Genomic DNA, 17,969 nt, shown 5'->3' with positions numbered 1-17,969 from the left:
GTGTTTCAGAACCGACATTGCACTCTGCTTCTGGGGCGACTTCAGCTGAGGACACTCACTCATGGCCCTTCTGGACTTGTTTGTACCTCCTTTAGCATCCCAATAGAAAGTTTGGGGTACTTGAGTGTCACCTCTGAAAGCCCCTTGCTGCTCTCCCAAGGGGTTTGCATGTGTCCGATGAATGCAGAATATGGGTGAAGCTGCAATGGGGTGTCTTGTCCACTTGTGCCTCCAAGTGTCTGTCTGTCTGTCTTGCCAGGTCTGGTGTTGTCTGCAGTGTTCGAGTTCAGTAATAAAAGCTTTCATATACATAGCAGCAATGGAGTTTTGTCATCATGCGGCTGCGGAGGGCCAGCTATGGAGGAGAAGTCACAGGCACGACTGTTCCCATTGGTGGGCTTTTCCTTCTCTTGCTGCCAGACCTGCCATCTTTGCCATCCTTCCGGTTTCTGTCCTCGTTCGCGTTGACTCGTCTGCCTTGCTCCTCCTTTCTCCTTTTCTTTTCTGCAACAAAACAAAAGGGGAGGAATGAGGCTGATGAGCAAATTCCCCATTGGCTGAGAGGTGAGAGTGACCACACAGTTATTCAATGGCGTAGCTAAGGCATCTGGTACCCAGGCAGCACAAAAAATTTTAACAGCCTCCCATACCCCTATACAACATCTTAGAGGTCTCCAGAAGGTACTTCTGGTTTTTAACATTCCCCTATACAATGAAATTTTTAACATTCCCCTATACAACATCTTAGAGGTCTCCAGAAGGTACTTCTGAAGGTACTTCTCCCTGAAAACCAGGAGTGCCTTTTGGACACCTTTATGACACCCCATCAAGGTGTGGTATCTGGGGCAATGTACCACCCCTGCTCCCCTTGGCTTGTTATCAACAAGTTATCAACTGTTTAAGTTATCAATCAGTAGTAACTGCTTATTCTGAAAGAGCCTGGAATCAAGATCACCAAACATGGGCGGTTGACTACCCAATGGGGGGAAGAAGAGAGGGGGTTACCCATCCTAGAATGTATTATATCAAATACAAAAAGCCTTCTGTAGAAGATGAGCAGGTGCTTACAATTATCACATGTACTCTTAACAAGCATGTCAATTGCAAGTTAAGGTGGTGACCTTAACGTCTGCACCATTTACACAATAAAGCCTTTATACACAGTCTTACATATTATGTTGGCTTCACAAAGTAGGTTCAATGTACCCATAATTCTCCTTGGCTTTTCACCTTGACGGGCCAGAGAGAACTGTGTCCAGGCAGAAATTCATCTTCCCCAATCACTCACTAGAGATGCAGCTACTACAGGTTGGGCATCGCATATCCGACATGCTTGGGACTTGATACATTTTAGATACTGGATTTTTCCGTAGTTCGGAATACTTTGGCAGAGCCCTTGCTTGTTAAGAGGAAGTTCTTAAGTTCTTAATAGGCAGTGGCAAAATGACCAGATTGATAGGCTGGCAGGCTTGGTAAGAAGATCATCACTACCATGAATCAGCTGATTGGCAGAGCCGTGGCTTAAGAAGATCATAGCTACTGCCAAACAGCTGGCCCAGTGAGTGGAGGAGATCCCTCTGAGGACCCCTCAATGCAATCCTAGGATGGTAAGTCCTTCCCCAGATCCCCTTTTTTTTCGCCTCCCAAACATTCATGTTGAGTGTCATTTGAGTCCGAATACTTTCAATTTTTGGAATACTTTGTTTTTGGGGAGTGAAAAAGGGGTGCCCAGAAACCTGAACATTTCTGCCTAATACATTTCTGCAAGACCTAAAGCTTCCCCCAAATGCATTTGCTTTGTCAATGTCAATGCAGGAATTCAACAGGTGCTACCATTCCACTGAGCACTGTTTCAGCGAACCTTCCCAGCCCCCATTCAAGATCTTGGCCTTGCAAGGCCTTCCAGGTGGAATGGAAGAGGGGGTTTCACCCAATAGTAGTGCTTGAGTTGAATGGGTCAGCACAGCAGAAGTGATATTGCTTGTTCCCAGAAGAAGGTGGTCAGGAGAAGCAAAGAGAGAGAGGCACGTCTCAGTTCTGTCAGCTTGGCTGGACAGGACAGGCATGGAAGGCAAGGAGGAGAGGTTGGCAGTAAATGGACCAATGAGGGGTTTGAGTTGCATTTGTTAATCTGATTTAAAGAACAGCCCTTTTTTTGAGACCATCACAACCATACAGAACATGATGGATACTCAGGGAAGCACTTTCCAAGGATCACAGATAAAGTGACCCTAAAAAGAAAAGCCAGTGGCATAGCTTGGGGGAGGTGTCCTGGGTACCATGCCTTGAGGGGGGTGCCATCCTGCACCCCCAACACTGGATCCAGAGGAAGGTGACGACCTCCAGCAGGCCTTCTGAGGTCTGGGGAGGCCATGTGCAGCTCCCCCAAGCCTTGGAAGGTCTCAGAAGAGGCCTTAGAAAGGCACTTCTGGTTTTAGCAAAAACCAGAAATGCCTTTCTAAGATCTCTGGCAGGCCTTCAGAGGGGCAGCCTCTGCACACCTCAGACCATCTCCAAGATGCCTGCAGGGGTGTTCTGGACATCTGGCCCCCAATGGCTTTAACACCACATTAAAAATGTTTGTGCCCCTGAGTACCAGATCCCTTAGCGACACCCTGAAAGAAGCATGGCTTCTGCACGCAGTTGAGAATTCCTCATCCCATGTATCCTGTGTGGGGCTTCCTTTTGCTGAGCAGCCTCACTCTGTTTTTCTTCTCTGCGAACCAGGCTAATGGAACCAGAATGCCAACACACAGTAAAACCAGCTGGAAGCATCCAGGCAGGACTCTTTTGACCTTAATCCTATTAGAAATGAATGACTCTGTGGCTTGTTTCAGTTTTGCAGCCAGGGGTTCCTCAGAGTGTTTTGTACCAATCCCCAGCCCCAGAGTATGTTTGGCCTATGCAAGGTCCTAATCAAAGATGCCTGCGCAAAAACTCTGTGCCAAAGAACAGAAGGAGGGGCCTGATGTGCTTAGGCTCTCTCTCTGCTTGCATGCAACATCATGCAGAAGGATTCCAGTGGAGCTACAGCTGGGTCAGAAATGAAACTGTATTTCATGTGCAAAACGTCCTGTCCTCTAAATAGGCACTGCGTGTAGCTTATATCATGGTCCTTTCATTTCGGGTGTGCAGAGAATAAAGAAAGGAGCATTTATGAGTACTTTTAGCCTTCAGGCTACAATCCTATATATACTTTCCCATGAGCAAGCCCAATTGAACAAAGTGGCACTTAATTCTGAGTAGGCATGCATAGGATGGGGCTGAAAATGTATCAGACCTTTTTCACGGTTAGCGTTGAGATTCCCCACTGAGCAGCAAGAGACACAAAAGAACTGAATTTCCTTGATGCTTTGCCCTGTGTGCATGCAGTCAGATTGAGTGTTCATGTCAAGAAGGGAAGGAAGGGGTGGCGACAGGTGACCGATGTCTCTCGCACAACACCAGAACAAGGGGACACTAAAATTGAGTGGCAGGAGGTTTAGAACAGATGAAAGAAAATATCTCTTTACCCAGTGTGTGATAGGTCTGTGGAACTCCTTGCAACAGGATGTAGTGATGGTGCCTAGCCTAGATGCCTTTAAAATGGAATTGGATAGATTTCTAGAAGAAAAGTGCATCACAGGTTACAAGCCATGATAGCTAAATCCACCTCCTGGTTTTAGAAGTAGGCTATCTCTGACATGCCAGGTGCAAGGGAGTGGCAACAGAATGCAGGTGTCTTGTTGTCTTGTGTGCTCCCTGAGCCATCTGGTAGGACCCTGTGAGATACAGGAAACTGGATGGGCCTTTGGACTGGTCCAGCAGGACTTTTCTTATTTCCTTATGTCCTTAACACAATCAGTGTCTCATTCACCTTCTGAGCACTGAATTCTCTGCACTGTGCACCTCCGGTGCTCTGTTGTGGGAGGACACACAGACACATCCCCCGAGGGTGCCTGTAGGATCTTCCGGGAGCGCACTTCATTGCCTTTCCTGAAGCCACACTGCTTTCCTTTCTTAGAGCAGGGACCCCATGGGCCCCACTCACTCATTTCACATTGTGCTGTCAAAAAAAAGAGAGAGTCAAAGAAGTCATCTGCGTTTCAGCCTTGTGATTGCAATTTGACACTTGCCTGCCCACTTCCTCCATTGTTCTGAGTGGCCCAATACACCCCCAATTTTTGAAGCACTCTTGCCTTTTAAGGTATAGTATCATAGCCACTAAACAATTAAACCTGAGAACTTCTATTATGGGATGGAGCTTGATTCCACCATTAGAGTTGCTAGCATAGTTGTATTCTCCCCGACAGTAAAGAAACATGCTGGTTCAATTGCAGTAAACAGTGTGTACATTTTTTCTTCTGGAACATGGGGCCCAATACAAAGTAATGTATAGCGCTCACTACACATCTTTTCTGGGAGGAAATCTGAGGTTTCTGATCTCATCTACCCTACCAACATCACTCCACCCTCTCAGTTTAGGAGATCTGCTGCTTTAATGGATTTTCAGCCAAAACATGTACGAGTTTGATAAAGTACCACCAAATACAGATCTCTGGAATGGTGTCTTCACCCTCAGCCAGTCTCCTGGATCCATCTGCAGTTTCTTTCTCAGGGACTACGTCATTGACCCCCAGAGGCCAGGACAGAGTCTCTACTACACGTATCCCCCTCCCCTTCCCCCGCTACAAACTTATCCCAACTATAATTGTCCTTTTTGTATGCATTTAACCATAAACCACTCAGGAGACAAATTTGTCTGACAAGCAAAGGATAAAGAAGAAATTCCAAAAACTGTGGATAAGATCATTGTTAGTAATAATACGAATGCTTTAGAAATGCTTCCGTTGGTTTTCTTTGCCCCTCATTATAAATAAACTGGACATCAAAGCATTTCAACGTACAAAGGAATCACTCCAAATAAGTGCAAGCAAAGCAACAGCATCTGATCTGATCTGGTGTCCATTTTGGTACAGCAAAGAGGTGACTACTTTTGCTAGACCTGCTTCTGCTACAATGGGAACTTACAAGCATGGCCCAATGAATGTAGAATGTAGATGTCTGCACAAAGACTTGGTTCCTTCTGCATCTTTGGGCAGGAGAACACAGCAGGAGGGTCTCATCCTGCACTCATAGCTCCTAGGCCAAATGGACTTGAGCTACCTGTCTGGATCACTTCCAGGAGAGTGGCTTCCAGGAGAGTACAATCCTAGGCATATCTACACTGGGTTTAATGGAACTTTACAGCGCAATCCTAACATGCTGGAACAGGCGGGCGGGCGGGCCTGCGCTGTATCCAGCACAAGTTTGGGGCTGATTGCAAACCAGCCCGGGGCAAGGGGAAACACTTCCCCTTACCCTAGGTAACATTGTAGCATCCCCAGTGGGGCTACCTGGATCAGTGGCACAAATCCAAGCAGCCCAGGGCATAAGTGCTGGATCCTGGCCCTGCCTCCCGCTCCCTGACCGCCCGCCCTCAGTCCTGCCTGCCACCCACTCTCTCCTGCCCCAAAACGCCTCCTTCCTGCCTCTTCCCCACCCTCCCCATGCCCCCGACCCCCATGCCAGCCTGGGGGACCCAATTACCCATCCACCAGTGCAACAAAGCCCAATTCAGTCTCTGGCGTATGTCCGTGCTCTGGCCTCCCTCCTAATATATCAGTGCAAAAGTGCTTTATGGGACTTTTGCAACAACTATGGGCTGGTGCGAGGGACTTGCGTCTGCCCAGGATGCCCTCTGGGTTGCACCCTTACTCTCAGCTAAGTGTGTACAGGTTTGCAGCCTTACTACCCAATCATATCCCCCACCTTTGGCACCAACGCAGCCACACTGATGTTGTGTTGTATCCTGTGTGGTGGTGGGAGATCAGAGCCAAATCCTAACCAACTTTCCAGCCCTGGTGTAGCTGTGCCAGTGGGATGTGTGTTGTATCCTGTGGTTTGAGGGTAGTTATGGAGGCCGCCACAAGGTAAGGGTTCATTGGTTCCCTCACCTAGGGGCTGCACTGCAGCTGCACCGGTGCTGGAAAGTTGGATAGGATTGGGCCCTCAGTCAGCCTTTAGGGGGTAAGTAAAAGTAGGCTGCTGAATAGCCTATGGGTCTTCTTGGAAGTAACCCCACCATTTTGCTGGCAGATGTCCAAGGAGAGAAAAGGATTGGGATGTCGTGGAAAAGAAGGGATGGGATCTGACACATCCTGGTGCTGCCAAGATTCGCCCCTCCCTCCTGCTCCCCACTTCCTGCCTGTTCCTGATCCACCCCAAAACTCTCCCCTTCCCCATCTACAGCATGCCTCCATCGCCAACTTACCAGTGCTGGCAGAGGTTTCAGGAGCCACAGCTGTGCACACCACTGTGCGCAGCATGCCAATGGCCATTTGCGGCAGTGGCCCAGAAGTGCACAATAGCAGCTTGGCTTTTGTGCCACCATAAGGAGCCTTGCACAGCTGGAATGCTATTGGGGTCTTAGTCTGTTGCAACAAAAGCAACTGAGATTCTTGCCACACCTTAAAGACTAACCATTTATTGCAATGTAAACTTCCGTGGACTGCAGACCCCTCCATCAGCTGCATGATGCTACTTACCAGGACTGCTGCATTCCATAGTGCCATTGGCAGCAGCATAGCTTTCCGGGCAGGAGGTGTAACATTTTCCTTTGTGCAAGTATAAGCCTTCCTTACACTTTGTGCAAAAGTTTCGGCTGAAACAGTCCTCACAGTTCTCAATTTTGCATTCTGTGTCCAGCGGTGGGGGGAAAAATAGAAATGATCAGCTAGAATTATTCCATCCCAACCCCCTCATTTTTTTCCTACAAGGTCAGAAATCTGGCTTTGCTGGTTTGTGTCAAAGAAAATGACCCAAAGGACCTTGCATTTTGATTACTGGTGGGAGAATGGGAAGGGGGCAACACAGCAGGGATCAGAAGAAATAGAATGTGCTCACTGCCTGCCCCCCCCCCATCAAGAAAATGACTTCTTGGGGCACTAAAGGTGTTGGTCTTTGTAAGACAGGAAATTCTGCTTACAGCTTTGTTTGAGGAAAGGGGACGTGGTCACTCTGTACCCTGACATGCATCTGGACCTCATCTACATATGATTCCTAACACAATGGTCTGCAAATCTGTGCCACCTCACATTTAATTTTTACAGGTTTTTCTCCTGATGTCCAGGCCACACTCTCCTGGCTACTCCTCTCTTGCACTGGTGCATGTCTCTTGCACTGGTGCAGCATGTGATTAATTTGTGGAACTCTTTGCCACAAGAAGTAGTTATGGCATCTTGCCTGGATGCCTGTAAGAGGGGATTGGACAAATTTCTAGAGGAGAAGTTCATTACGGGTTACAAGTCACAGTAGGTATATGCAAGCTCTTGGTTTTAGAGGCAGGCTGCCTCTGATTGCCAGATGCAAGGGAGGGCACCAAGACGCAGGTTGTGCCTGCTGTCTTGTGTGCTCCCTGGGGCATTTGGTGGGCCACTGTGAGATACAGGAAGCTGGAATAGATGGTCCTTTGGACTGATCCAGCGGGGCTCTTCTTATGTTCTTATGTCGCAGGAAAGTGCATGGGGCAGGAACTGGTGCATGCCCCCTGCAGTGCATAATTATTCCAGGGTATATTCTTGCAAAGGCAACCAGCACCTCATGATCCCAGCTGTGCTGTGCAGGTAAAACATTTTTTCTACTCCAATTGAAAATAATTGCTTGAGATCCATCCGATATTCTTCCTTCCAGAAATGTGTCTTTTAAGTGGAAATAAATTACAGCAGCAAGTAGGGCTGACCCAAGACCTCCCGGCGCCTGGCAGAAAGCTAAAAAGCTGCTGTCTTGTGCAGTACCTTTCGGCACCAAATGCCATTCTCCCTTCACTAGCAGTGGGCAAGCTGCCCGCCTCTGCGGCTTTTCTTTGGCTGCTTATGCTTTTCAGCTAGCTGCTCTAATTGCGCAAGAAAGGTGTATGTAAATCTCCTCCCAGCATGCTCTGGTCACATATGTTTTTCAACTTCTAGCACAACCACCACGCTTGCAACCTGTCCTTAAAGCTCCAAGCTATTAAGCATGGCAGCCTCCATGCATTTGAGTTCTAATGACTTGTCTACAACTTGACACTATTTTGTCGTTTGTTAACAAATCGAAACAGGAGCATGCTAGACGGATGCTAGTGATGTCACTTCCTGTTAGCCGCTAGCTGAAAAACACATGCAGCCCTACTTCTGCTTCCTGGATTTGAAAAGGAATAAGGGAGTGGAAGTGGAAGATGAGAGGTGGGCTAGAGTGTCCCTCCGGCCGTTCTTTCTTTTCCAACCACGCTCGTCTCCACCACACTTCCTCTTCTGTTTCCTACTTTTCAAATTCATTGAGCAGGAGGAGGAGAAGCAGCAAGGGCAGATAGTGGGTACCTCCTACCAAACTTCTGCTTGACTCAACAACCTCAATCAGCTTCATGGAATGGGCCAGTCCTGGAGATAAGAATATTCCATATTCTAGCAGAGGCAGTTAAAACCTGGGCATGTATCAACTGTCCCCAAAAGTAGGCATCACCTAGAGCAGTGTTTTTCAACCTGTGGATTGTGACCCCAATGGAGTCACAAAGTCCCATTTAGGGGGTCGCTGCAACCTTTTAAAGCCTGTGCAAGAGAGGGCTTGGATCCAATCCAATAATGGTGCTGCCTTCTCAAAACCAAGTTCTTGATATAATCCTGCACAGTCTCTTCTCGCAATCTTGCCCCACAGCTCCTAAGGCCGGCCCTGTTCAGGCTGCTACCTCACAGGGTTGTTGTGATGAGACAAGAGATGGGGGCATGGGGTGGGTAGGGCAAGGGGTGGGTGAATCAGGTTCCTGGAGGGTGGTGGGATCAGCAGTGGGTCCCCTGTCTTATACTTTATTTTTGGGAGTCATGGCATAAAGAAGGTTGAAGACCACTGACCTAGAAAACACCAAGCCAATGACAAGAAAACTCTGTAATAGAAAACCCCCTACTTGAAGCACAAGAGCATTTCACAAGAAAATCAGGTTACGTCAATCTTTTTCAACAAGCTTTGCTTCAGAAGCCAAAATTACCAAACCATCTCCTCTGTCCTCTCCCCTTTGTCCCCACTGCCCCACCATGGCCCACGTTGGGCTGAAAGACTCACTGATGCACTTGTTCATGTCTGGATTGCGCATGTCGAAGTAGCCCAGTGGACAGGAGGGTAGACAGATGCCAATCTGCCGGATGTCGTTCCGCTCCAGAAGGATGAAGAGTTTGGGGGAGCACCGAAGGCACCCGTTGAATTCGGAGCACAGGTCACACCCTTTGGCACAGCCCTGGCTCATCTCTGTGCTGACTGAGAGGAAGGAAGGAAGAGATCAGCACTGCAGAGGAAGCTGGCAGCTTGTTCCAGCTTGTGAACTTAAGAAGAAGCACCTGGATCCAGAAGCGCCTGAGGGTCACCTCTAGAAAGCAATGGTTGGACCAACAGAAACAAGGCCTATTCTATTATTCATTGCAAAGAATAAATGAAGTATTCAGAATATTTTATTTTTATCCCACCCTTCCTCCATGGATCTCAAGGAAGCATATGAGGTTCCCTCCCAATTACATCCTCACAACATCCCTGTAGGTAGGCTAGGCTGAGAAGTAGTTACTAGCCCTACTAGTAGTTACTTGTAGTTACTAGACTACAAGGTCACCAACTGGGTGTACTATGACTAAATGGGGTTTGCACCTGGGTCTCTGCACTCCTCATCCAACACCTACACCAGTGCGGTGTAGTGCCTGGACTCAGACCTGTGTGGGAGAGAAAACCCAGGGCTGTGTGGGAGAGAAAACCATGTATGCTGCCCTGAACTTCTCAAAAGAAGGGTGGGACAAAAATGCATGTGATGAATCATAGTCAGTTCACCTCTTGGCTCCCTGTCAAGCCAAATTTGTCCAAAGCATTCTTGGCCTTGAGTATACCTGCTGCAACTGCTGTTCTTCAGCTCTGCAGCAGCCTTTCTTGCAGGCAGTGGCATAGCTAAGTGGGTGGGGGGTACATTGCCCTGGGTACTATCTCTTGAGGTGGTGTCTTTAGAGGCATCCAAAAGGCACTTCTGGTTTTCACCAAAAACCAGAAGTGCCTTTCAGAGGCTTCTAAGAGGTCTTCTAAGGCTTTCTCTTGTTGCTGCCTCTAGCTCTACACCTCCACTCCCTGCCCTCCTCCATTTAGCACCTGCTCCAGAGTGTCAGAGGACATCAGAGTGTAAGAACATCTCTGTCTTTTCCCTTCTAGCATCTTAGAAAGTTCTAGGAATTTTTTTTGAAAGGGGTGTTATGGGGGGTTATTAGCCCCCCTGGGCCTCACTAAGAAGCCTGCAGAGGCCCCGGGGATGTTAACAATGGGGGGGGGGTTATGAGGGGTACAGGGTGTGGTGTTTTTGTGCCCCCAGGTGCCAATGCCTTAGTTACACCACTGCTTGCAGTCAATCTACTCTGGTGCAGATTCTGACAGCGCAAGAGGCCACTGGTGGTGTCAGGCCTGTCTTTGGAGCAGGCTGCTTGCATTCATGCTGCATCATCATCATCATGGGGAACTGTCCTTCTCTGTGGCTGAAGTTGGAGCAGAAACCATGCCACCTTTCACTTCCACACACAAACCCCATGGCTTTGTGGCCTCTTGAGAGATGGCCCCTATATGGACTGGAACTGGTGTTTACAGTATGCACATCTGCAGTTATCAGCCCTGCAAGTAGGGTATTATTTGCTGTTGGCATCTTAGCAAGATGGAGCAGTGGCATAGCTAAGAGGGGCAGGGGGTACATTGTCGCAGGTACCATGCCTTGAGGGGGTGTCTTAGAAGCCTCTGAAAGGCACTTCCAGTTTTTGGCTAAGACTGGAAGTGCCTTTCTGAGGCCTCTAAAGCACCCCTTCAAAATGTGGTACCCAGGATAAGACCTCAGTGCCCCCAGGCCAAACCTCATAAAGTCTCCAATGCCCTCCGGGCTTCAGAAGTCATCCTGGAGGTCTATGAAAGGGACTTTGTTTTTTGCTGAATGTGACTACAATGTTTTTTGTTGCCATGACTACAATGTCACATGGAGGTGTTAAAATTTGGTGGGGGGGTTATTATGGGGGGCATGAGATATAGGGTGATAAAAAATTTTGTGCCCCCAGGTGCCTTAGCTATGCTACTGAGGTGGAGTGTCACAAGCATGCATATGAGGCAGTAGCCGTGTGCCATGAAGCGGGACTGGTTTGCTTAGGGATTTTGTGACACCGGTTTCTGAAGACCAGTATCAGTCAAGGTCAACAACCAGTGGTGAAAGGACAGTTTCTCACCCTTCCCCTCCAGAAATGGCATGTGATCTGGCTTCGACTCCCATCTCTGGAGGATTTTGGTTGCATGTGCGAAACAAATGAGAGTCAGACCCAGGAGCTCAAGTAGAGCTGTTGTCAGGTCACTCTGCGATCATACCCTTCCTTCTGTATTAGGCTTTGGGAAGAGCAGGATTCTGTCCCAGCAGATCCCAGAAGGAAACAGATCTCTTTCAGACAAAGAGAGAGGGCCTCCTCTCCTCTCCTCGGAAGCTTCCCTCTCCAACCTCGCTCTATTGGAAGCACAAGCCCAGATCTGGGGACAGACTCACCCCTCCTAGGCACACAGTTTGGGCCAACAAAAACATCCACTTTTATGTCTGCACCGCTTTCTGGTATCAATTATCATGGACAACTCTGCCTGGTTTTTAAACAAATCGTCACAGGTTATTTATACTGGTTAATTATGCAAGCATTGCCTTTTTTGTTTATAGCAAGTCTACATCTTTTTTGACTTTATTTCAAACACATTATTTATTCTTCCTACAGAGCAAGTGCTGGGACATTCCTGAGAGTCAAAAGGCCTGCTTTCGCTTCCCCAAGAGTTAGCCAAAGAAGTTCCATGACCTCACAGCAGCAGCCCCGGTTGTCAGCTAACTGGACCAGTTGGACTTAGCTGACAACCTTACAGTACAACAGCAACAGTACAGTTGCTGTTTGACACAAGAGGAAGCTATAGTCAATTCCTCCTCCGGCTGTGATATCAACTGACTCCCTGACTCAGGGCCACTCAAGTGCACCAGTTTCCTAAATTTTACAGATACTGATGTTCCATGTACCAAACTTTGGTCTGATGGGAGAAGGTACACAACAGAAGCCATGCCACCCCCCCTGCCCCCACCTAACCTCGCTTCTTTTAGGATCCATTGACACCATTTTTTTTCCTTTTTGTACAATATGTATCCATCCATCAAGGAATATATTACACTGTTGATACTGATGGACACATGAAGAGCATTGCACACAAAAATGAGGAGGTGACACCTTCAGGCCCTCTATGGCCAGGGAGATGGAAGAGAACATACTCTTGGCAGCCTTGATAAGTCTCCTACCCTCTCTCAACAAGCCTCAGATGAGCAGCAGAGAGCAGATTTTTATTCCTCCTTTTGCATAAAGGAGACACAATGGTTTCAGCCACTCTGAAGCCACAGGCTACACAGAGGTGTAGCTAGGTCATTTGACATCCGGGGCCCATAAATTTTTGTCACTCCATACGACTCAATTAATTAATTAATTCACTTTTTATACCACCCTTCCTCTAAGCAGCTCAGGGTGGTATACATGGTTCCTCCCCTTATTTTGTCCTCACAACAACCCTGTGATACCTCAGACAGAGACAGAGATAGTAATAGGTGAGACAGAGATAGTAATAGATAGTCATGACATGGAATGAATAATAATAATGGCCAGAAAAATAAATGCAGTGAATATTTCCTCACAAGCAATCGATGAAATTCTGCATCAAATGGTATCTAACATGATGGTATTATTCCTAAAAGCCAGTTTCCAGAATTTTGGTCACTAGGGTGTCACCCCCCGCTCCGGATGTCTCATTGGCCTGTTTTGAGTTAAGGCAGTGGTTCTCAAACTTTTAACACTGGGCCCACTTTTTAGAATCACAATCTCTCCAGGACCCACCAGAAGTGATGTAATGGCTGGAAGTGACATCATCAAGCAAAATAAAATTATAAATAATTAAATTAAAGAAAAACAGATAAATATGGGGAAGCCAGCCCTGTTTCACCAAGTGAATTTTCTCTGTAGCCTGCCTGCAATAACACCACACACACACAGATAAAGCAGTGAGATTTTCAGCTCTCCCCAGTGCCCATCTTACCAGCTCAAGCCTCTGGTGTATTCTTTGGGGGGGGGGCTGCCTTCTCGAGAATTTGTTGAGCTCCACTTTCATTAGAAGGGGACCATGCAGCTAGCCTTGCATTCCTCTTTGCCTGACTTGACGAGGAGCCAAGGCAAATTTGCTTACTCGCGAGTAAACGCAACTGTGTGGCTTAGTTTTGCTTTCCATAGGGCTCAATACGTTTGTCTGCTTGGAGGGAGAGCCTTCCTTCTTTGGTGTTTTTTGGGGGTTGCTTTCATTGGATAGGAACTTTTCTGGTGTCATTGGATTCCTCTCAGCCTGCCCTTTCCAAAGAACTATGGCACATTCGCCTAATCGTGAGTAAATGCGCGATATGGCTCAGTTTCATTTTCCATAGGGTTCCATGCATTTTCTTGTTTCCGGTTCTTTGGCCATAAATTTTGATGGAAAGGAGATATTTCAATCTGGTTTTTTGCATTGCATTCCGCTGGAAATTCCACATCTAACGGTATATGGCATGATGGGGTTCCTTCTAACCTTGCGATGTTAGTTATGTTGGGGCATTTGTGGTGTTACAACCCCTCAATGGTGGTACCTGGGGCGGACCACCCCTCCCGCCCCTAACTAGCTATGCCACTGCCAACACACATTTTGCTTCCTTAAACATTACACCAATTCCTGTGTATATTTGGGGTGCCAATTCCAAAAATGGCATCCATTTTGCCCTATCATATCTAGTTTTGGAGACACTGCATAGCCTCTTTAGCAGTCACGTAGCTAATGAGCATGTAGCCTGGTGCGGAGCTCAAAATGATGTCCTGGAAATGATGTCACAACCGGAAGTGATATCATGCCCAGCCTTTTTTCAAAGTGCAAATTGGGGGGAACCTACCTCCTTCCCCCAGCAGCTCACCACCCACTTGATCTGCCACCTCCCTCCAGCCAGTGGCATAGCTCTATCTGCTACCTGGGATCAAAGAAAATTTTGTAGACCCCTCCCCAAGACAAAATCAAATTTAATTAAGTAAATAAATAAAAAGTTTGCCCTTTATTGGTTAGAGACACTATGCTGGGGTGAAAATTTATCTCTCCCTGCTAAATAGAAGAGGAGCACCATTTGAAAAATTGCATCAGTTAACAGGAGTAGCTATATTATAATACATAGAAATGAGAGCTGACTCATATTAACTCCTTATTGGTTCCATGCTGTATCATAATAACATCTCATTGGTTCTCAGAACAATGAGTCTCATAGGTCAGTTCTGAGTTAAAGAAATCCACTTTTGTTCCTAAGGCAGTTGTGTTTTTGTTTTCTGGTTATTTGGGCATACCTTTTGATAGAATACAGTTATTCTAATGTGGTTTGTTTCATTGCATTCTGCATTAAATTACCTTTCCAATGATATATAACATGATAGTATTATTCGTACATGCTAAGATTTTCACAAATTTGGTCACTAGTGTCAAGTTCAGCTTGTTGCCCCCCTAAATCTTAATGCCCAGTGCGCTGCTACCCCCTGCACCCCCTTAGCTATGCCACTTCTCTTTAGTGAATGGTTCAAGCAGCTTCCTCCTGCTTCTACACCATGGCTTCCTCATGAGGAAGCTGCTTGAACCATTCACTAATGAAGCTATACTATATCTCCAAAACTAGATGTAATAAGGCAAAATGGATGCCATTTTTGGAATCGGCACCGCAAATTCATATCAAACCACCATAAAGTCTGGGAAATACTTTTCTGACCCTCAGTTTTGTAGACCTGTGTTACAAATACTCAGAGTGAGGAAAGACTGCATTGACCACCACGGGCAAGAGCAGGGCTGATGTTTGATGAACTGCAACATCTTGGAATGTTCAGCGGCTCTAGCCTCCTGACACAGACAGAAAGAGCAGTTTTTGCTCACTCTGTTTCTTTTGCTTTGGACAAGCCTCTCTCTCTCTAGGATGCTGAGGTTGAGTCCAAAGGACAAGCAGTATTTCTTTTACATCTTTTGTTAGATTGTGAGTCTTTTGGGTTTGGGAACCATTTCTTTCCTTTGCTATGTAAACCACGCTGTAAACCTTTGGGCGCAATCCTAACTGGCAGTTATGCCGGCATAGGAGCCCCTGGAGGGTCGCAAACGTGCCGTAAAGCACGTGTGCACCTCTGTGGGAGGAAGCTGTGTCGGCGCATCCAGATGCGCCGACGCACAGAGGCTGGCAGAGGCCTCTGCAGCAGCTTCCTCCCCACCGCTTGTGCTGGCGCATCCGCACTGACACAAGCGGTGAAGATAGGCGTGGGGGGGGCGAGTGGAGGTAGGAGGGGGCATTTCTGAGCAGGGGAGGGTGGGCAATGGGCAGCCCCAGGGACAGGCGTGTGGGGAGCCGGGGGCGGGGCTGGGACCCAGCGGTTATGCCGGATCCCAACCCCCGTCCTCAGGGAGAACAGAGTGGCTTCGAGCCGCTCCGCTCTCCTTGGACTTGCACCACCTCCAGAGGTGGCGCAGGTCCGAGGAAACCCATTGGGGCACGCAGCCCTTACCCAGGGGTAAGGGAAAGAGCTTCCCCTTGCCCTTGGCTGAGCCGCTGCACCAAATGAAACTGCGTTTGGATTGCACCCTGTGTTGTTTAAAAGCGGTATATAAATATTATTCTCATTATTGTCACTAACAATTTAAATTTATTTTACATTAATTATTGTATCACCATATTATTAATATGTTTTACACTATATTGTAAAAAGGAGAGAAAGAGGCTAGAATGCTTCTTCAGATCTCTCGATTCTGCACAGTTGATGCAGAATAGCTCTTCCGGTACCTCTAGAGCAGGGTTTCTCAAACTTTGAGGGAGCTTTACTCCCTCAGTAAGTTCTTGTGGGGGAGGGGCTAGGGCAGTGACGCGATCCCCAGGATCGCACCGCTAAGGGGGGCTTACTTTGAATGATGCAGGGCTGCTGGAGGCTGCAGGAGGTGCGGTGAGCCCTCCGCAGCCCTCCACAGTGCTCCCTGAGGCTTGGAACCTGCAATAGAAGTGGGCGCAAAGCACTTCCGTTTTGCAGGAGGTGATTTGCGCCTGCTTCTATTGAAGCTTCCAAGAGACAGAGAGCACTGCGGAGGGCTCCCCGCACCTCCTGCAGCCTCCAGCAGCCCTGCATCATTCAAAGTAAGTCACAAGCACCCCCTCGCCCCCATTAGTGGTGCGATCCTGGGGATCGCGTCACTGCCTCCCTCCCCTTCCCCCGTCCCTTAAAGGGACGGGGAAAGCATTACACAGACTGGTGGGTCATGACCCACCAGTTTGAGAACAACTGCTCTAGAGCAATGGTTCCTAAACTGTGGGTAGGGACCCACAGGTGGGTTGCAACCTGATTTTTGGTCGGTCGACAAAGGGTGATGGAATGATCAGATAACTCAGTGGTTCCCAAATTGTGAGTCTGTGGCCCACCAGTGTGTCCTGACCCAATTTTTGGTGGATCATGAAACTGACAATTAGACTAGACTATGACTAGACAAGACAATTAGATTAGACTGTGTGCTTCAAGGTTAAACAATCTGCTACTTGGAGATTGTTGGAGAACTATGGCCAAAGAACCTTTATAGCCACTGAGGTTTGAGTGGTTGGTAAAGATTTTTTTTTTTAAGCTGGGTCCTGATGCTAAAAAGTTTGAAAACCACCGAGATTAATAATTGCCTCAAGCCCTGAAGTTATTCAAAACTCAGATACTGTAGCTGATAATCACCCTGCAAAGACCTCAGCTCTTGCAGTTAAGATAGCTGCTAATTGCCCTGCAAGGAACTGAACGCCTGAAGTTTGGAAGCATTTATAAAGGGAGATAAATGTATAAGGTCTTTTCTGGTTATTATTACTTATAAATAAATAAAATACTATTTCTTTCTAAATCTCTTTTTTTTTTAAGTCTGGTAAACCTAGGTGGGTCCCGATAGAGTGTTGTTTTAAGAAGTGGGACCCGATGCTAAAGGGAACCACTGGACTAGAGGCCTTCCCACCCCACATGGCCTTCCTTACCCCATATGGTAAGGCCAAGGCTCACAATCCAAGATAGCACAAGGTGGCATCATATAGCATTGCTTGCCATCTTACAGTCAAACCTGGGTAGAGATTTCCTCTTAAGACATCTGGAAATGTAATGTGAAAAAACAGCCCATCATGGGTCTGTTCCGTAGCTGAACTTGCCATTCAAAGAGGGGTCTCATACATACTTCGTCTTTGCCTCTTGCCCTTCAGTGCCTTGCTGCTGCTGCTGCCACCGCCACTGCCTGCAATATCCACCAAGCTTAGAAAAACCACCACTACAATCAATCCAAGCTGCATAGTAACTCCCCAGCAGCACAGGCCCTCCAAGGCAGCGTGACTGGGACTCTGGTCCACAAAGGGAATGACGCCTGGGCCCTTTCAGGATCGTCTTTGGGGCTTGATCAGAATCTTGAGTCTGTACACGCCGCCCGGCAAGAGACCATCGCCATGAACCAAGATCTTGGCCTCAAAAGCCTTAGGTGGCAGATAACATGATTCTGTTCCCAACCCCATCAGGAGCATGAGAGCTTGCAGGCGATTGTCCCATGTGGAGGGTGGTCACGGACCGCGAGGATGGAGCTGCATGAAGCTTTTCTGCTGGGTCCTCGAGACTGAAAGGAAAAAGCAAAGCCAGTAAATTTGATGGAAGTGGACTGTTCCATCACCCACCGTTCCCTCTCCACTGTGCTGGATACCTGGGTTAATTATTGTCAGGGCATCTCCCTTTCTGAAAGCAACAGAGGCTGTTTATGACTGCTTCCAAATCTCCCCAGAACTATTGCAGCTGTACAGTAATATCTAGCTAAGGCCACTTGGATGCAGT

At 47.6% G+C, this 17,969-nt stretch overlaps 1 protein-coding gene across 1 annotated transcript; it reads right to left on the bottom strand.

Annotated features, from left to right (window-relative positions):
- Positions 1 to 355: 355 nt before the first annotated feature.
- Positions 356 to 17,443, bottom strand: RSPO1 (R-spondin 1). Its single transcript, XM_066638759.1, has 5 exons — positions 17,332 to 17,443; positions 9,112 to 9,303; positions 6,567 to 6,716; positions 3,857 to 4,045; positions 356 to 504 (listed from the first exon to the last, which is right to left on the bottom strand). The coding sequence occupies exons 1-5, from the start codon at positions 17,441 to 17,443 to the stop codon at positions 356 to 358; spliced, it is 792 nt and encodes a 263-aa protein (XP_066494856.1).
- Between the last annotated feature and the right edge of the window lie 526 nt (positions 17,444 to 17,969).

Source organism: Tiliqua scincoides, chromosome 10 (assembly GCF_035046505.1).
Source record: "Tiliqua scincoides isolate rTilSci1 chromosome 10, rTilSci1.hap2, whole genome shotgun sequence".
In the NCBI taxonomy this organism is placed as follows: domain Eukaryota; kingdom Metazoa; phylum Chordata; class Lepidosauria; order Squamata; family Scincidae; genus Tiliqua; species Tiliqua scincoides.
Note: the sequence above shows the minus strand (reverse complement) of the source record. Positions and strands in the feature narration are given on the sequence as shown.